Source organism: Natrix helvetica, assembly GCF_964273705.1.
Source record: "Natrix helvetica genome assembly, chromosome: 1".
NCBI lineage: Eukaryota > Metazoa > Chordata > Lepidosauria > Squamata > Natricidae > Natrix > Natrix helvetica.
The window spans coordinates 180,688,122-180,709,320 of record NC_138548.1 but is presented as its reverse complement, the minus strand read 5'-3'; the positions used below and the strand labels follow the sequence as shown (position 1 = coordinate 180,709,320).

Here is a 21,199-nt window from a genome sequence, read left to right as displayed (position 1 = left end):
CAAAAACAACGTCTTAAAGGACAACAGTTTCAAAGAAGTGGATCTCATAGGTTCAAAGGGCGAGGAAGTCAGGGCCTCTAGGACACAAGGCAAGTCCCAAGTCGGATACCTATGGATGGCAGGAGGACGCAGTTTGGATGCTCCACGGAGAAATCTCTGGATCAAGGGATGAGAAGGTAGGTCAGAGGCAAGGCCGTCTAGGACAGAAGCCAAAGCAGCCACTTGTTAGCATAAAGTATTAGGGGTAAGGCCCTGATCAAACCCCCTTTGTAAGAAGTCCAATATCTGTGGAATGGATGCTTTAAGTGGGTCAATAGTCTTGTTGGTACACCACAGTGTGAATGCCCGCCAAGTGGCATCATAAATGTGGTTAGTAGAACTTCTGCGTGAGACCTGAATAGTAGCAATGACATTGAGGGAGATGTTATCGGCTGTTAAGGCTTGCCGCTCAATCTCCATGCGATTAAGTGTAGCCACTGGGGGTCGGGATGTCAAACTGACCCTTGGTGTAGAGACAGGAGAGACCGTCGAATGTGCCATGGAGTGGAGTTCGACAGAGTCACTAGGTCAGCATACCAAGGCCGGTGTGGCCAATTCGGCGCTAGCAGCAATAGTTCTGTCTCCTGCTCCAACATTTTCTGAATTACTCTCTGAATGAGGGGAAGGGGCGGAAATGCGTATAGGAGACCTTTCGGCCAATGGCACCTAAGGGCGTCTACTCCTTCTGCCATGGGCTCCATGAACCACGAGTAATACCTGATTACCTGGTTGTTGTCTGCCATCGCAAACAGGTCTAGGACTGGGAGACCGAATCGTAGTGTCAGTCGATGGAAGAGGTTTGGATGGATGCTCCACTCTGATATATCCTGGTCCGGCTCAGCCAGTCTGCCTGGACGTTGGAGGCCGCTAGATGTGTTCTGCCCTGAGAGATGACAGGTGAGATTCTGCCCACCGGCACAATAGGTTGGACTCCTGCATCAGAGGCCAGGAACGTGTTCCCCCCTGCCTGTTTATGTGTGCTTTGGTTGTGGTATTGTCTGTTAGGACTAATATGTGGCGGTCCTGAACCCTGTGTTGGAATTGTTTGAGGGCAAAGTGAACCGCCCGGAACTCTAGCCAATTTATGAGGTTTCGGCTCTCTTCGAAGGACCACTGACCCTGAGCCACTAGGTCCTGCATGTGTGTACCTCTCCCTGTCAGATTTGCATCCATCATAAGTGTGAGACGGTCCGGATCCTTGAACAAGGTCCCCACCAAAATTGCCGGGGACTGCCAAGTGGCCTCCGATCGGAAGAGAGTCCAGATAGTCATTTTTGTCATGAAAATTGGTGGTTGCCTCCTCCACAGTAAGACTTCTTGGGGGGGGGGAAACCCTGTGCATTGCGGTTAGATCTGTCCTGGTGAGATCCCTGTCTGGGAGTGTAGGACTGATGTTGCGGACAGGAGAATGACGTTCCCCAATCCGCCGGCCAAAAGGGCGACCTCCTGTAGTAAGGAGAGGGACGACTGTCCTGTTTTTTATAGATGGATGAAAGGACCTTGCGCTTGTCTTTAGATTCCGTGAGGTACGGATCCAAAGGGGTACCAAATAATTGGGTGCCACTGAAGGAGGAGGCTGCCAGGCACCACTTGGTATGGACATCCGCCTGCCATGGCTTGAGCCAAAGCAAGCGCCTGGCCGTGACCGAAAGGCCATGGCCTTGGAAGTGAACCTGGCAGCATTGAGAGAAGAATCAGCTGCATATTCAACGGCTGCTCTAATCTTGTTGAGGTCCCTATGTGATTTAGTATCAGTAGGAGAAATGCGCTCCTGAAGCTGTTCAATCCAGAGTAGGGCCGCTCTAGAGAAAAAGGAAGTGGCAGTGGAGGCCCTAACAGTCCAGGCCCCTGCCTGATAGTTTTTGACAAAGGTTTGGTCTGACTTTTTCTCCTCAGGCTTGAGGATCTCTTCAGGGGCTCCAGAGACTACAGTAGGGGATGAAAGTGCTGCAACCGGTGCGTCCACTGGGGGAGACTTGAATAATTTGGCAAGTTCCAGTGCAATGTTATAGAGACGTTTGTCAAGGTTGGTTGGCTGTGGACCCGTGCCCGGGGACTCCCCCTGCTTCTGGATCATGTTCAGGAAGATCTTGGGAACAGGGATCACCTCCTTTTCCACAGTAGGTTTGGTGAATGGGGTACTGGGACCCTCAGTTGTAGCCGGTTCTGGTGGTTTTTCCTGTGAAGTAGAAACTGAAGCAGAAGATGGTAAATTAGCAGCTTTAATGGCCTTAAGCAGTAGGGACTTAAAACGCTCAGTTTTAAATAATCCGGCAAAGGCCGGGTCATCTGGGGTGACCACTTTGTCGTCAGACAGATCTGAATCCCGCAGGTTATCTTGTTCACCACCAACTGAGGCCTGAGAAGTAGAAGTAGAGGGATCAGGTTATTGAGCAGCTGCAGAAGATTTATGCTTGTGGCTATGTGATGGAGCAGGTTGGGGGAGCTGTTGTAGGCCAGCAGCCATGACCTGTTTGACCGTTCAGCAATGATAGTTGCCATATCTGCAGGAGAGGTGTACATGGCTTGGGGAATCCCAGAACCCTGCGCAACAGGGAGGGAAGCCTGCTCAAAGGTGCGTTCCCTAGTGAGAGGGACATTAAAGAAATTGCCTCTGTTGTCAGGTTCTATAGAAGAGGAGGACTCAGAAGAAGACAATTCTTCTGAATCTGCCAGTGAAGGGCAAGGGCCCATGGGAGGCAAGACAGGTGGATCTGGGGAGACAACCTGGAGACCCTCGGGAGGAGGGGGAGAGGGCTGGGCAGTTAGAACTTCTTGTTGTTTTGGGGTCCTCTGAAATTCTTTCTCAAGAGCCTTCTACCTTCGCTCTTCTGCCCTGGTAGTGGCTTTAGAGACCTTGGAATTTACCCCTGAGGAAGGAGCCTCTTTGGCCTGCCTCTTCCTACTGCTCTTTGCTCCCGATGGCCCTGCCTCCTCTAATCCTTTATCTGCAGTCACAGCTTGGTCAGCCATCTCCCCCGACATAAAGCAAGCCACAATAAAGATAGGCAATGGTCTCACCCATTTGATGGCCAGACGCTCCTGATCCGGTCCACCTGGAATGATCCTGGGTCGCTGGGCACTTGTAACGTCTTCTGCAGAGTTTGCGCCTTTTTTAAAGTGTCCAAAATGGCCGGCTTTTTTTTTCTTCCGAGGCTTTTCCAAGCCTCAAAATGGCCACCGCTATCTTCACGGCTTTTCCGACCCACAAAATGGCCACTGACACTCAAAGTGGCAGGGTGAGCCACAAAATCCACCAACCTCGCCTGGAACCGCTGCGCGCAAAAGGGCTGGTCGCACGCCTCTTCGAGTGCCCAGAGTCAAGGAGCACCTTCGAGAAACAGCTACGGAGCCATAGCTCGTGAGCTGGCCGATCCGACTGAGCGAATTCGTGGCCACAGGCAGGCAGATGGCTGAAGAGAGCCTGGAAGCAGTTTTGAATTTCCCTCCAATTTGGTCAGAAGAAAAAAATAATTTAAAAAGCCAATTTAAAGGAAAAGACTTCATAAAAAATCTCCAATTAATGCTATAAAGCTAAAATTTGGAGAGATCAATTCTCACTGCTAGTCCTCTTTGGACTGAGTCTGAACTGGGAAGGAGCCACAGGGGCCCGATGACATCATAAGTGTAGACTCAGTCCAACTAGTTACTGTACGGAGTAAACCCAATCTGGCTGCTGTCTCCACTATCAGAGAAATATCACCCATCTGCTAGCAATGCCTTTATTTTACTTTGGACAAAAGACCACACGTCGTGCAAATGGGCACAAATGTAAAACCAGGTCTGAAGATAATATTAATTATCTAATATATGTAATATTAGACCAATTGTTAATGGATAATGTACCTATAATCTGCGTTCTATGGAACCTCTTTGTGCAAAACCATCCTGTCATTCTCTCCCTCTCCCAAGTATTTAAATATTACATCAGTTTAGTTACTCTATACATTTGATGGAGTGACCTGTTGCTTATGAAAGCTTCTCCTTTACAATAAAATGTAGTAGTCATAAATAGTGCAAGCAGACTCTCTCTGACATCTGTTCTTTATAGAAACAAAACCTGCAGAGTTAAGCTAATGTATGTGTCAACTCGAATTGGAGGGAGGGGGAAACAGGGTCAGAGCCAAAGCTCGAATTAAGTGAGGTGAGAGTTGGCTCCATTTGATCCATGCTGACATGAAGTTCCTAACAAATAACTGGATTTTCTTTGAACCTTGGCCTGAGGCCCATGATTTAATTAGGGCATAACTCTAACCCCAACCCCAACCCCAACCCTAACCCTGTCAGCATAGCTCAGTATGGCCAGGTTTCTGATTTTTCATGTTTTAAAACCAAGCATTGCAGTTCTCAGCTCATAAAGAATTATTTTGACTGTAATGTTTACAGAATATTATATACTGTAAAACTGAGGGTTTTAATATTAAACGACATGTAAGGTTTCAAATATAACTATATACTGTTATCAGTGATGTGCGGTGAGGTTTTTGGCTGGTGAGGCAGCAATTTTTTTAGAGTTGTGGACTTCAACTCCCAGAATTCCACAGCCTGGAAAAGATGCCCGCCTGAGGAAAGATCCTTTCACGTCTCTGAAAGCCAGCCCGGGGAAGAGGCCACGTTCACCAGCAAAGGGCAAAAGTCTCTTCCACGGCCTCATTTCACACCCAAAGCTTCCCCATTTCTTCTCCATTTTTTTGCTTTCCACAAAAACAGGGACGCGCTTTGGGAAGGCGGGAGCCTGGAGGAGCCCACCGGCACCCACACTGCCCGCTCTGGAAGCCAAACTGCCGGCCAGGACTCCCCAGCTCAGCTGCTTCCCGGGCCGGCGGCGCCTGCCAGATGGGGCAACGGGAGCTGTGAGGGAGTGCCGTGCTCGGCGGAAGGGCTCCCGGGGCTCTAAGTGTCCACCTGCCGCCACCCGCCTTTCGCTCCACAGAGAAGAGCCAAGCGGCGCCGTCCCAGCTCCCCCTGACCATGCCTTCGGCACCCTCGGGGTCAACCAAGACCGGTCCAGCTCAGGGGAGGCCAGCCACCCCGTGAAGAGTCCAGCCCGGCCTCCCTGCCGGCCCGGGATTCGGCCATGGCACCGCCCACCAGAGCTGCACAGCATCTGGGGCGCGCTTGTCGGGCGAGGGCAGCGCAGGTGGGGCGCAGATGGAGCGGAGGAAGCCTCTCCCCCCCACTTCCCCCGCCCGAAAGAACAAAGGGAACTTCTGCCACTGCCCGGGCAACCTGGCTGGCCTCTCTCGCGGCGGCTCTCTGGCACCGAGCCTGGGAGTCCCTGGAGGAGCTGACGGGGGCTGCAAGCGCCGCAGGCTGGACTGGAGCCACAGGCAACGCCCCTCCAGCCGGGTAAGGCGTGCTGCCCTCCTTGCCTCTCCTACCCCCTTCCCTCTCTCACTCAAACAAACTCTCTCTCAAACACACACACACACACACACACACACACACACACACACACAAAGCTTCTAGGAAGAAACCCTGCCCAAACGAGCGTCCTCTACTATGAGGCAGGAAAACTGGGTGCCTCCCCTATATCAGGAATTTTTAGGCTTTTAACCCTTGTTTAACTTAAGGGTTAAAAGCCTACAAATTCCTGATGTAGGAGCGGCACGCAGTTTTCCTGCCTCATAGTAGAGGGCGTTTTTTAGAGGCTTTTTTAAACAGTTAAGCAGTCATCCATGGTGAGGCAGGCTCAGGCAGCAACTAGCTCAGTCTGACCTCAGCTCTCACCTTTTTCCCTTTACATTTTTTTTTCTTTTCATGATGACAGTGGTGAGGCTGTTCCTTCCCTGCCTCCCCTGACTGCACATCACTGACTGTTATATGTTACAGAATGAGTAGTACATAACAGTATGTATTAGACTGGAATAATGTACAGGTCTTTGATACTTTAATAGTTAGGTGCCTGTGACCCTGAACACATTCCACTATGGTATTCCCTTTTGGGGTAAGCAATGTCATGCAGAGCCTAGAAAGTAAGAAATAGGCAAAAAGGGTAAATAATCGAAGAAGAGAGAAAGGATAAAATATGTCTAAATCTAGTCTACAGCAATGCCATTCACTACAACCCTCCATCCCTTTTTATGTGAAAACATTCTTGCTTCAATATCACATGCCTGGTTCCTGATTCTTGTGATAGTACACAAAATCTTAAGCTGGTGATGAAGTGGTCCACATAAAGAAAAAAACTGGGAAACACCAGATTAGGTAGCAGCTGTTCCATGGTCTTAAACATAGACCATTCCTACTTAGAATGAACGTGCAGGAATATCAAATTGAGGGGGTCAATTGAAGCAGCACAAAGTCTTCCTTATAGAATGAGAGCAGAATGGTATCTTTTGTAAAACAATTACACCATTCTACTTACCAGTTATGTAATTCAGAAAAAGCAGCTTTAATTTTCTTTACTGAATTATCCACCTCCTCTTTGACCATCATGCGGTATCGAGTCAGTGAAACAGTGCAGCGCTGAAGATCTTTTACAGATTTCTCAATATTTAGACCTATAAGAAGAAAGAGCCATCATCTTTAGTATGCTACATTTATATTTCAGTTTTTCTCCAGGAGCTTGCACCTTGCACTCCCTCCTCCAATTTTACCTCTACAGCAAGAACCCTGTGATTGGACTGAGAAAGAAAGGTTGAACCAAAATCACCCAGAGAACTTTCATGTTGATAATGACCTCCCTGTTCTTCATTCAACACTTCAATCACTAGAACACATTGCCTCATCAACTGCTATTTCACTAACAAACTTGATTTTTTTAAAAAGATCAGATATCTATGAAGCAGTTATACAATACTCATTATGGATATATTAAAAAGTTATTTTGTAATTATACAGGGTATGTTTTATAAATACAACAATTCTAGAAAATAATTGAAACAAATAGAAAAAAGAATGTATAAAAAGTAGATTTTTAAACATCTCTAAACACTACACAGATTGTATCTCTAAATTATATTGGCAATTTACAATACAATACAATACAATACAATACAATACAATACAATAGTAGAGTTGGAAGGGACCTTGGAGGTCTTCTAGTCCAACCCCCTGCCTAGGCAGGAAACCCTATACCGTTTCAGACAGATGGCTATCCAACATCTTCTTAAAGACTTCCAGTGTTGGGGTATTCACAACTTCTGGAGGCAAGCTGTTCCACTGATTAATTGTTCTAACTGTCAGGAAGTTTCTCCTCAGTTCTAAGTTGCTTCTCTCCTTGATTAGTTTCCACCCATTGCTTCTTGTTCTACTCTCAGGTGCCTTGGAGAATAGTTTGACTCCCTCTTCTTTAATACAATAGTAGAGTTGGAAGGGACCTTGGAGGTCTTCTAGTCCAACCCCCTGCCTAGGCAAGAAACCCTATACCGTTTCAGACAAATGGCTATCCAACATCTTCTTAAAGACTTCCAGTGTTGGGGCATTCACAACTTCTGGAGGCAAGCTGTTCCACTGATTAATTGTTCTAACTGTCAGGAAATTTCTCCTCAGTTCTAAGTTGCTTCTCTCCTTGATTTATATTGGTTATAAAGAAAAATCCACAAAGAATGTTCTGTGTGAACAAATTGACTTTTTATAGTGTAGAAGAAAGTAGTTACTGTCCACCAGTACATTAATTTTTCTCTTTCTTATAGTTTTTTAAAAATGATTATTTGATGCAGCACCAATATTGCAAACCATAACATTTCAATTTTGTCACAAAAAGAAGTATTATAGCATGTTTCCTTTTTGCAATTGGATGTTGACACTTCAGAAGTAAAATTATTTGCTTCTAGTTCAAAAAAATTAAATTTCTTCCTATTTTGCAATATTTGATTTGTGACTTAAAAATCATGCTGAATATTCCAATATTTATTTTGCGTAAAACAAATTCACTACCCTTACATCAACCCAGGCTTTCATCTAATTAACTCCAGCAATGAATGGCTCTTCCTCTCATGTATGTTTGCCTGCACTTAGTCTCTGGGGGTTTTCCATCTGTCTTTCCTCTTTGCCCTTATTGGTCATTCATTTCATTTAGCATTAACCTCATTCAGGTTATTCTTCTAATCTTCTGTGTAATTGAGAGAGACCAGGAAATTCTGGAGGTTAAGGACAAAGAGGTTACAAATACATCATCCTGATCTAACTTCAGCTGTTAGAAAGTGGTACAAAAGACAGAAGCCACAGGAGGAGTCTCATTATAATAATTATACAGGATCCAATCTGGGTCAGTCAGCGGGATCAGAGGTTTAGTCTTCCGAGGCTGGAGCCCATCCTCCGGGAACTTCTCTCTAGCAGAGTGTGTGCTTTGAGCTATTCTGTGTGTACAACAAGTACTTATACAAGTACTTAGGGGGTGAGGGTTTGGCAGCACAAGGAAACAGCAGCTAACAATAGCCAATCATCAACATCTCAATCAACATCTAAAAAGCTACACACAACAGGCACCATCTAAACACCACACAGAGAATAGCCAAAGCACAGACTCTGCTAGAGAGAAGTTCCCTGAGGATGAATTCCAGCACAAGTCTGAAAACTCGGAAGACAAAACACCTCTGGTCCCGGTCACCAACCCAGATTGGATCCTGCAATATTATCCTGGGACATGTCTATTCATCTTCATTCATAATAATTATATTATAATATATAATAAACTAATAAGGTGATTTTGTGACTCAAGGCAGATGCTTCCAGAGATGTTTGTCTATAAGATAAGAAATACATTTACTTTTATGGGCTAGGCAAAATATAATTACATTCACTTCTGAAATGAATGGTGATGTTGCATTTTACAGTAAATATTAGCTGGGAACAGTAATGAATCTTTTTATTCAGTCAAATTGAATCATCATTTGTGTTACCTCTTTTTTGGGCTGAATCTTCTGCTTTCATTTCAAGATGAGATGCAGGGGCATGTTGTGATTTAATGGGGGTAGCTGGTACTTTTGATTTTCTACCAACATTACACTGAAGTGGTGGAGAATATTGGAAAGTATCAGGAGGTTCTCTGCTATTTTGTTCTGGCTCTATAGACACTTTTGTAGATTCTTCTTTTTTGTCTAGAAAAACAAATAAAACAGTATAAATGACATGCAAGAAATACCAGAAATAGTCTTGTGACAAGATGGGCTATAAATAAAGTTAATAAATAATCATATTAATCTTGGACAATAAACAGAAATACTGAAATAAAGCAGAAATTATTTCAATAGGATTTATTTGCAGAACTGTCTTTTTCAGATTGCTATGCTTCAGGTAAAATCAATCAAGTTATGTTATGAGACAAAAAAGGCATACCCTTTCAATAAAAGTTTAATTAAAACTTTTTAATTCCAGAAAGCAATATTATATTGCAACTGTTTTGCTGATAAGGACAAGTGACAAAAATGCAACAAAAATGGTACCAGAGGACAGAACAGCAGCAGCAGCCAATCATGTGGAGAAAAGGACATATTGTACATGCCGAGACCGAGGAAGTGCTCTGCATTAAGAAGTACTGTACAGAAAATAGTTAAGAAAACCACTTCTAAGGAGACTAAGAAGAAGGAAGCAAAAGCTGTGAGACTAATTATATAAGATAGAATATGGGAGAAATTGGTTTAGCCCACATCTGAATGTCAACTCACATTTTCAAATCAAAATGCAAGTCGAAACTAAAAGCTTATATTAAAGTACTTAAATCCTGGCTGGATGAGAATGGTGGCAATCAAGCTGATCTTAACATACAGACCTGCTACTTCTGGTCTTGCCTCTCTTCTGTTCTTATATTCCCAGCTCTTTTCTTCATGAGGATTTTTTGATTTTTCCCTGGCATATTTGCCAGGGAAAGTATCTTTAGCACAGCCATTCAACTGGCAGTCATTTACTTCTTGGGATTCCAGAGACACCTTTTCTGTTCCATCCTCTCTGCCCTTTGTATCTTTGTTACGGTGATGTTGCTTTGATTTGCTTCTTTTTCTTTTGCTGTTCTGCATTAAATAAGATTAACAATATTACTCCACAAGGGTCATGCTGCAATAGGAAAAACAAATCCACCCACATTTCTTTCTTTCCACTGCAAATTCTACTCAATGTACTCAATGTAATATTTATTATCAGAGCTTCGTTCGTGTTTCTTGAAATAAATATGAAGTAGGGGAAACAAGGTGATAAAATAATTATAAACAGTTACAACTGGGCACTGGATGTTTAAATAAAAATTATTTTTAAAATCATATTGCCTATTTAACTCTCCTAAAATGATTTTTTTAAAAATTTGTCTATTTTATTCAGTCACTGGTACATAAAAGGAGAAATATGTGAAGAATATTATGTCCAGAATTATCTGTTAAGTTTTGCAACTGTTGGATTAATTGTAATAATTCTCCATGCCGCATAGAGTCTACTCAATAATCAAAGTGAAAATTGTATAAATAAAAGTGAGAAGCATCAGCTAAAATATGTGAATTTTCTTGCCTGTTGAAAGTAATAGTTATATATGTATGCGCAAGGATTTCTAAAGAGTATGGTAAAAGCAACTAAGATGGTAGCCACAATGGAGCAAACAAAGCAGTCCCTGCTTCTTATGTACAACAAGTGTAAAAAGTGGGTGGAATCCTATTACAATGCTTTAATTTTGACTATACCTTGCATAGACTCTATGTCTATATGTATACCTCCATATAACGGCATTCCCCACACATACAAATAAGAGTGAGGAGCACCACACTGGATCCAGTTTAGTTTGGACCCAGTGTTCAAATTAAAGATACAGAAGGATCTTAACAAACTTGAACATTGGGCACTATCTAATAAAATGAAATTCAATGGTGAAAAGAGTAAGGTTCTACATTTAGGAAAGAAAAACGGAATGCATAGGTACAGTATAGGTGGTACCTTGCTCAATAGCAGTAACTGTGAGAGTGATCTTGGAGTCCTAGTGGACAACCATTTAAATATGAGCCAGCAGTGTGCAGCTGCTGCCAAAAAAGCCAACACAGTTCTAGTCTACATAAACAGAGGGATAGAATCAAGATCACGTGAAGTGTTAATACCACTTTATAATGCTTTGGTAAGGCCACACTTGGAATACTGCATTCAGTTTGGGTCACCAAGACGTAGAAAAGATGTGGAGACTCTAGAAAGAGTGCAGAGAAGAGCAACAAAGATGATTAGGGGACTGGAGACTAAAACATATGAAGAATGGTTGCAGGAACTGGGTATGTCTAGTTTAATGAAAGGAAGGATTAGGGGAGACATGATAGCAGTGTTCCAATATCTCAAGGTTGCCACAAAGAAGAGGGAGTCAAACTATTCTCCAAGGCACCTGAGGGTAGACAAAAAAGCAATGGGTGGAAACTAATCAAGGAGAGAAGCAACTGAGGAGAAATTTCCTGACAGTTAGCACAATTAATCAGTGGAACAACTTGCCTCCAGAAGTTGTGAATCCCCCAACACTGGAAGTCTTTAAGAAGATATCAGATAGCCATTTGTCTGAAAGGGTGTAGGGTTTGCTGCCTAGGCAGGGGGTTGGACCAGAAGACCTCCAAGGTCCCTTCCAACTCTGCTATTGTATTGTAGATTAATGTTTGAACTAGTATTCAATGTTAGTATTAGTTTGGCTAAAGCAAGATCATAACAACAAAAAAGAGATGGTTTCTAAGCAGAAAAATCAATTGTTTTGATTTTATGTCAAATTATCCAGGACACTCTGCAAGTACACAAATGGCAACTGCAAGGAATAATTAAAACTAAATTGATTACGAAGCCTATTGATTATAAAGCCTCTTGTGTGCAGATGTGGAACTGTGCTCACTAAAAAACAAAACAACTGGTAAAAAAACTATGGCACCAAATCAGTTGCTCAGATCTATCTATCATCTATCTATCTATCTATCTATCTATCTATCTATCTATCTATCTATCATCTATCTATCTATCTATCTATCTATCTATCTATCTATCTATCATCTATCTATCTATCTATCATCTATCTATCTATCTATCTATCTATCTATCTATCTATCTATCATCTATCTATCTATCTATCATCTATCTATCTATCTATCTATCTATCTATCTATCATCTATCTATCATCTATCTATCTATCTATCTATCTATCATCTATCTATCTATCATCTATCTATCTATCTATCTATCTATCTATCTATCTATCTATCTATCTATCATCTATCTATCTATCTATCTATCTATCATCTATCTATCTATCTATCTATCATCTATCATCTATCATCTATCTATCTATCTATCTATCTATCTATCTATCTATCTATCTATCTATCTATCTATCATCTATCATCTATCTATCTATCATCTATCTATCTATCTATCATCTATCCATCTATCCATCTATCCATCTATCTATGATCTATCTATCATCTATCTATCTATCAATCATCTATCTATCTATCTATCTATCATCTATCTATCTATCTATCTATCTATCTATCATCTATCTATCTATCTATCATCTATCTATCTATCTATCTATCTATCTATCTATCTATCTATCTATCATCTATCTATCTATCTATCATCTATCTATCTATCTATCAATCATCTATCTATCTATCAATCATCTATCTATCTATCATCTATCTATCTATCTATCATCTATCTATCTATCATCTATCTATCTATCTATCTATCTATCTATCTATCTATCTATCTATCTATCTATCTATCATCTATCTATCTATCATCTATCTATCTATACATCCTTTGTAGGCACAACAGCTCGGTGGTTAAAGACTCTGAGCTTTCAGTTGGCAGGTTTGGTTCAAGTCCCAAGCACTGCATAACAAGGTGAGCTTCCATTACTTGCCCCAGCTTCTGCCTACCTAGCAGTTCTAAAACAAGCAAATGCAGGTAGATAAATAGGTACTACTTCAGTGGGAAGGTAACAGCATTCTGTGTGCCACAGCATATAGTCATGCTGACCATATGACGACGGAAGCATCTTCAGACAACGCTAGCTCCCTCAGCTAAGAAATGGAGATGAGCACTGACTCACTGGACAGGGGAAACTATTAGCATTACCATTATCCTGACTTTGTTATTTTTACAAATAACTTAAGGCAGAAAACAGTTCAAACGCACCTTCCTGCTCCTGTTTGCCTTACATTAGCAACTCAGTGCGGCGAGTTGGGCTGACAGAGAACGAGTGGCCCAAAGTCACCCAGGTGGCTTACATGGCTAAGGAGGGACTAGAACACACTGATTCCCCGCTTTCTACTGTAGTGCTTTAACCACTAGACCAAACTGGACTTCAAATTTATGCAGATACGAGTTTAAATAGTTAACTCCACTTTGGAATCCATTACCTTCTTTTTCCCAGTCATATTCCATTCTTTTAGAAACTGAAGTGCGCTACCTGAAGAGGAGGAATGATGAATATACAATAAGCAATAATAGTGGCTCAAAAGTGTTTCCCATCTTAAGAGTGCTACTGATGGTTTAATACTCTGGAAGGTGTCCAGATTTTTAAGAACTGTCGCAATTCTGAGATGCATCAAGAATGCTTCTGTACAGTTAAGAGACAGGTTTCGTTTCTTTGGCTGCCAGAGTTTGGTACTATCTTATTCATTTCTTATTAAAATTATTTTTCCTTCCCTCAGTGGGTCTGTCCTAGTAACTATTATAAATTATCAGCAAAGCAGCCATAAAGTTAAGTCAACTTTATGGCATTATTTCCCCCACCCCATCCCCCCAAATATTCTTTCTTGGATTTTCTTAGGTCTTGGAGGTTACTATTAAGAAGATGAAAATTTGCTGATAATTTCTATATGGGGCATTTTAGTGATGCTTATAAATCCCTTCCCAAGTGACAAAACAAGAATAGTCTCCTTTCAAGAAATGTTGAATATTGCCTTTTAATAGGACACATAGCAAAACAACTGGCAAAAAATTATGGCAACAAATCAGTTCACCTACGCAAAGAATGAAACATTTAGCAATTAATGCTTGTTTCTGAAGACTCAGTGAAATGTGAAAAGCATACAGACCATCCATAAAAGCTTGTACTGCCTTGTTTACATTGTTATCAAACTGCTGTAACACCAGCACTATCTCATTGTTGCTTTTGTTGGGAACAACTGAACGCACTGCATTGATCTGCAAATAAGAGCGAAAAATATAGTTTGAAACAAGGGCTACTAATGCAAAACAAATACAAATCGAAAGACAAATTTGTGTTGCATTTTTGTATTACGAATTTGCAATTATCTTTCAGACTTGCAATAGCCTATTTGTATAAAATAATCAGAATCTCTTAATGCTAGTGGTACAATTCAAAGAACATGCGAAAATGAGTCGTCCCCCCCTTTTTTTGCTGTATGTCTGATAAATCCCACATTGCAGTTAAGCTACAGCTGCTTCCCCCTTTCTTGGCAGCAACTTTTTCTCTGCCCACCTGAAAATTTGTCCTGACATTTCCATTTATTTGCATCCTGCAGTTGCTTGTTAAATTTTGACCAGCTTTTCAGACAATGGTACACAAGGGCAGCTGTTATATGCACTGTGCCAGCCTAGATAGGCTTTTGACATTTCAAATTTGATGAATAGCATTTTCATGCTGTTAATTTTCAACAAAACTAAATGTCCCACAAGCCCTGTTGTCTGCTTTCATCTGGCTATCCAACCGGTCTAACCATCATGCCTCTTCTAGGATAATACATGATATGCAGGATGGAAATTTTTCAGAGATGTGCTTTCTATTTAGCCCAGGTCATTGCAGAAGTGTGACTATATCACTGAAGTTGGGCCAAGAACAGAGGATGGTAGAAACATCTCTTTCGGACCCATTATGTAAGAGCTAAGTCTCTAGAAAGGATTCTGATGTTGGGGAAAGTGGAATGAAATATGACCAGTAGCAAGATGGAAGGACACAATTACAGTGGCAATAGGTGCAATATTGGAAAACCTGAAGGGCAAATCATTATAGAGAAAATCTATGTCAGGGATGTCAAACTCGTGGCCCGCAGGCCAGATGCATCATGCGCTGGCCACCGCCACCCCCATTTTAGCGAATGGGGAAAAGTTGTGATAGGACATGTAATGACAACCTGATGACACGAGTTTGACACCCCTGATGTATATGGTCACTAAGAGTCAACACTGACTTTTGATGGCAGATAATCAATCAATCAATCTCAATCAATCAACTTGCTAATAAAAATATCCCACCAGCTACATGTATGATGTTGTTTAACTCACTTCCAACCATCACTATCCCTCCAAATGCTTTTTAAAGTGTCACTGATTTGTGTTAAAAGGGGTGATAGTTTAATAAAAGTTGGCTTTTGCCAATGAATGAATGAATAAAATAAAATGTAAAAAAAAGTTAGCTTTTGCTTTGCCTTAATTTTGGCATTTTAATTCTCTTAATTCTTATTTTTTGTTTAATGGATGCAAAAAATTTGTTCCTCATAAGTCTTAAAGAACCTCATGCATTAATTGATAACAAATAAAATTGAGGATTTCAGTGGGTCTAATTTGCGTGTTACATTATATCTGCTGACATTCTCTGTTATGTCAACATTTTATAAGGATGTATGTATCCTGTCATCGCCTGCATCTAACCACAAAGGAGAAGCAAACGCAATAGAGCATGATGAAGACAAGACAGTCAATTAATTAATTAATTAATAGGGAAAACTATCCTGGGAAAAATGCAAGAAATTTTAGGTTTCAAAGTTAAAACATACCCTAAAAGAAAATGGGCTTGACTTCTATGAAAATACAAGATAAATATAATTTTAATTAATCTAGGAGGAAGATGCTGAATGTAGGAATAATACTGATTATATAAAACCATACAAGGTATTAAAATTGCATGTCCAAAAAAGTCCTAACTACTGACAAAAAAAAAAAACCCTTCAGTAATGAGAGGACATATATCAACTGATATAATGCAGTGTTGGAATGCTGGACTGTGACAAGAAAACCCAGGTTCAAATTCCCAATCAAACATGGAGTTCATTAGATACTCAAACCCCCGATGATGTTGCTGCAAGGACTAAATAATGAATGATACAATGCAAATCACTTTGAACTCATTAAAAGATTGTGTATGTGTGCGCACGCATGTGTGCAAGTGTGCAATAGATAATATGATATTAAGATCAAGCACATATGCAAATTAAGGTTTCCTTTTCATATTATCCAGACAACCAGAGCCTGGAATTGAGTTCCACATATCGGGAGATAGAAACAACTGAGATTCATTCTTGTTATCAAGAAGTAGAATTTAAATGTCCTTGGCTGAAGTCGGAATGCCGGACAGCTAGCTCAAGGACATCCACCACGCAAGGGAATATTGACTAATTCTTTCATCTTCTACGGAAAACTGGAGTGCACATTGTTTAAGGTTTGAATAGACTGATCTGTATAGCTTGTGTGCTGCATGATGTGATCATTTAAAATTGTACCTTTTCCTTGATGTTTGCTGGTGAGCTGATTTCTGCCATCTCCTACTTGAGTGCTGTAATAAACAGCTGCAAGCTGCAAAATAAAAATAAAAATACATACAGCAAGTTATGCATATAGTAAGTAGGAATACCATTCAAGAATAAGACTGCTAATGTTTTAAATAGACCCTACATTTTCCTGCTCTTTTAGTCTAATAACCTGAATGTCATGCAGAAGATCTGGAAATGGCTCATTTGCTGATTTCTATAAATCAAATTTCTATTAATAACACAGAAACAGAAAATGCCATTTTCCCCCCTGGTGGACTGATACTAAAAGGAAAATGACTCATTCTGGGGAATCAAACTGTTGAGACATTATCTGTTCATCAACAAATGTTTTTTATTAAAGGGAAAAATACTTTTTGAAGCTCAAACCTAAAACAATTGCTACAATTCTTGTTTTAGATTAACTATGGCAAGACCATACAGCCCTGGGCCTTAGTCTGGTCAAACGAAGTTGTGTGTGAAGGGAGAGAAAAGAAGCAAAATTCAACACTACTAGGAGTAAAAACAAATATCTGAAGTTGCAGAAGGCAGATTCCACTTTAAAACTTCAGGCCACACAAGTTCAGCATTGAAAGAATTATTTAAAGAGGAGGAATAAAAATAACATCATTTGTTCTTCAAATATATTCACCCTTGAACAAATGATATTATTTTTATTAATTGTTTCAATATACTGTATATTACAGATGGTCCTTGATAACTGAGCCCAAAATTTCTATTGTTAGGCAAGACAGTTAAGTAAGTTTTGTCCATTTTGCAACCTTTCTTGCAACAATTGTTACGTGAATCACTGCAGTTGTTAAATTAGTAACAGGGTTATCAAGTGAATCTGGCTTCCTCATTGATTGCTAGTCAGGTCATAAAAGATGATCATATGACCCCAGGACACTGCAACCATCATAAATACATGCCAGTTGCCAAGCGTCCAGGTTTTGATCATTTGACCATGGGGAAGCTGCAATCGTCATAAGCATGAAAAATTGTCACAGGTCACTTTTTTCTATGCCGTTGTAACTTTAAATGGTTTCTAAATGAATGGTTGTCAGTTGAGGACTACTTGTATATAGCAGGACTTCATAGAATTTAAGTCTGCAGGATTTACTTTGTTTTGTACTACAACACTGTATGTCACCAAGTATGGCAGTTACCAAAAATGTTCCCATCAACAGGAATACTTCAGAATAATATATGACTGTTATTCTCAGCAGCTTTGACCACCATGGTCATTAGGGAGAGATGCCAGTAGTCATGGATCACCTGCTTCTGAAATCTATTTATGTCTCATCTACTTGGTCATTAAGAAAAGTGATTGTGCAAGGACTCTCAAGAGCTCTCTACAGGCACTGCCTGGCCGGGCAGCCTTTATTTGGAGCAGACCATTTGAAATATAGCCAACGTCCAATCTGGTGGTGGGTTTCAAATTTTTAAAAAACCTATTCTATGGGTGTGGCCTATTTTGTGGGCGTGGCTTGGCAGTCATGTGACCAGGCAGGTATAGCCAACTTGACATCACTCATGCACACTCAGTCACATGACCACACCACCACCCCCAAGCCTTGTGGCAAAAAATTTTGGGGCTCCTATGAAGTGGGAGGGGGGAAGAGAGGGAAAAATCTCCCAAAAATAGACAACTGGAGGATTAAGGGCTGAAATTAGGGAGATAGGAGGTGGCAAGACAGAGGGGAATCCAGTAGAAAGCTATCGCACGCTGGGGAAAGAACCCTGGGAGATCGGAGGCGGCAAGACAGAGGGGATTCCAGTAGAAAGTTATCATACGCTGGAGAAAGAACCCTGGGAGATCGGAGGTGGCAAGACAGAGGGGAATCCAATAGAAAACTATCGCACGCTGGGGAAAGAACCCTGGGAGATCGGAGGTGGCAAAACAGAGGGGAATCCAGTAGAAAGCTATCGCACACTGGGGAAAGAACCCTGGGAGATCGGAGGTGGCAAGACAGAGGGGAATCAGCTCTTTCTGGGGGAGCCCAACTCCATCCAGAGCTGAAGTTCATAATGTATTAGAACTAATGCAAAACTACAGTCACTCAGTTTGCTAGAATTGAGACTCTTACTGCTTTCAGGTTAAGAATTCCATTGCATCTCCTACAGATGTATAACTGATGGTAGTCTTATGAGGTAGACCAGACAGGAAATATGAACAGATGAGCTAATTCTATATTATTGCAAGATTATTACATTAACATATTCTTGCAAGTCTGAAAGTATATCTCTCCCTATGTCCCCCTTATAGCCCATGAAACTAGGGAAGGTCTCTTCTGAGCCTCTTGCCCCACCCACATTCTCATTGTGGGCTAAGCTGCCTTTTATATGACCCCTTAGCTGTATCGCTACATCCTGTCTCTCAAGGTCATTCCCACATTCCATTACTATTATATTTAGTCTCATTTCCTTCAGAGGTCGTAGCAATAGTCAAGCTCAGAGCCACCAGAAAGTGATCTGTCCATTTAAGTTTCTGCTTTAGTGAAGATAATGGACTAGGCACTAATAGGGATATTCGACATTTGGAGTGGAATAAATTAGTTCAGTCCCATTTTTATCTCACATATTATTCAATACATTTTTATAGTAAAGAGAAAAACAAAATCATATAATCCTTTGGTACTTCTTCTGAGTCCCAAAACACAAAGAACTTGAATTTCCTCATTATAAAATTCCAAGCTATCCAAATTTTACTTTAGCACTTCTGTTATCATTTAAGGTGACTTGCTCATTTATATTTAAAACTGAGTACAAACAGGTATTACAATGAAAAACCTTAGCTCAAGATTTGCTTCTTCCTTTCCGATTCTGAATATTAAATCTTAAGAATATAGTATAAATGTGGAAAGTATTTTATTAAAAGAAAGTCAGCTTCAGTCTCTCTCTCTCTCTCTCTCTCTCTCTCTCTCTCTCTCTCACTCACTCACTCACTCACTCACTATATATGCTGTCTTGGGTGTAGGAAAGAAAGAATAAGGGAAACAAAATATTGCTACTTTCTGGGGGTTCTAATCGTCTGGGATTTGTTTCCAAGCCCACTCAACTGATACAGAAAAATGCTTTATCTGTTACATGGCAGGGATAAGAGGTTGTAAACTGATAAATATTATGTCTTTATTCCAAGACATGGCTCTCATCCTGCAAGATAAAGATGTTTCTTTCACTATAATAGCCATATATTGGAAAAGGCTAAACAAAAACTTCCCATTTCACATAATTTCTCTCTCATGTATAAAGGGGCTTTTCATTTTCTTACAGAACATAAAAACACATGCAACACCAATAGGGTATGGAAATAAAGATGAAAAAATATAGAAAGATTTATATTTTAATTGAAGAATTGAAAAAAGAAAGGGAATAGCAAGCAAAACACATTTTCAAGAAAACCTGTTTAAACATAAGAAAGCCTATGCTTCTGTTCTCAGGTTTGTAAGCTATTTTGGGCACTTGTGAGAAATGGATATGCAAATTTAGTAATAATGATGATAATAGATAGTATCGATAGTGATAGGTGCCTTGGGTGCAATCCCAAAACATCTGGACCACCATCATCAGCATTGACAATATCACCACCATTCAATTGCAAAAGGCAGCTTTAGTTGAAACAACTTACATCCTTAATACTATCAAACAACATAAATAATAAAATATGACATTTTCCCCAGTGACTTAAGCAAATAAATGATAAATCCATCGATAGCAGTACAATGATTCTTAAATCATCATTTTAGTCCAGCAAAACACATCCACATTGTTCTATCTCATTTTACAAGAGTGACACTCTAGGCTAAACCACAGATTTGTCCTAAAGATCAGGAGACTAAAATGGGGTGTGCAGTTTTTGCACTATTTGACTCAGCTGTTCTGGCAGAAGCAAAGAGATAAAAAGTACGGAGACAAAAGTTCCTCAATTATTGGGCTGTTTTTTTAAAAAAATACTGCCAGTGCACATTGTTATCTTTTAAACCTGTAAATGTGTAAACAATCTAATGCTTGCAGCAATAACAGGAGCACTAGATTCTTTCCTCTGACGCTGCTGACGCTGCGGGAAGTAGTTTATTTTTCCAATTGTTGGAGCACAAAAAAGGAAAGGGAAAAAGAAGCAAAACAAACAGATGCAGCTACTATAGCTGGCTCAGGAATTTTGGGAGATAAAAGTCCAAACATCTTCAAGCTGCCAAGGTTGAGAAGCACTGCCCCACACTAACCTGGGGCCTAGATCAGTGATTGTGAACCTTTTTGGCACCGAGTGCCCAAATTGGAGCATGCAAATGCACCGGAGCCCCGGAAGCTCAAAGACCAGCTGGCCTGTGCACATACACATGCTGGCCACCTGGTCTTCTGGTTTCCAGCGCGCACCTGCACACCGGGCAGCTGGTCTTTGCCCATGCCGGAGTGCGAGAAACCCAAAGACCAGGTGGCCAGCGTGCGTATTCGCACTGGCCAGCTAGTCTTCGGGTTTACGGCACTCTGGCACACATGAAGATCAGCTGGCGGCATGCATGTACAGCCTGGGAACCAAAAGTGCAGCTGGCGATGATGCACATGCCCACAGAGAGGGCTCTGTGTGTCACCTCTGGCACATGTGCCATAGGTTCGCCATCAGGGGCCTAGATATAGAGCCAGATCTTAAGGACTCATTTTTAAAAAAGGGAGGGGGGAGGCAACCATCTAACTTTCAGGTTTAGCTAGCAGTACAAAG

At 41.0% G+C, this 21,199-nt stretch overlaps 1 protein-coding gene across 3 annotated transcripts in view; it reads right to left on the bottom strand.

The window, feature by feature from the left end:
- The window catches only part of SPATS2L (spermatogenesis associated serine rich 2 like), a 52,633-nt gene that overhangs the window by 9,838 nt on the left and 21,596 nt on the right, over positions 1-21,199 (bottom strand). Inside the window, exons 2-7 of one of the 3 annotated variants that reach the window (XM_081951322.1) lie at positions 16,453-16,525; positions 14,029-14,137; positions 13,348-13,397; positions 9,755-9,992; positions 8,886-9,083; positions 6,407-6,542 (exon numbers count right to left, since the gene is read on the bottom strand). In XM_081951322.1, the coding sequence (XP_081807448.1) occupies positions 6,407-6,542; positions 8,886-9,083; positions 9,755-9,992; positions 13,348-13,397; positions 14,029-14,137; positions 16,453-16,491 (770 nt within the window). In that variant the 5' untranslated portion in view covers positions 16,492-16,525. The remainder of the gene's footprint in view (positions 1-6,406; positions 6,543-8,885; positions 9,084-9,754; positions 9,993-13,347; positions 13,398-14,028; positions 14,138-16,452; positions 16,526-21,199) is intronic. The other 2 variants (XM_081951324.1, XM_081951323.1) reach the window with 2 other exon arrangements.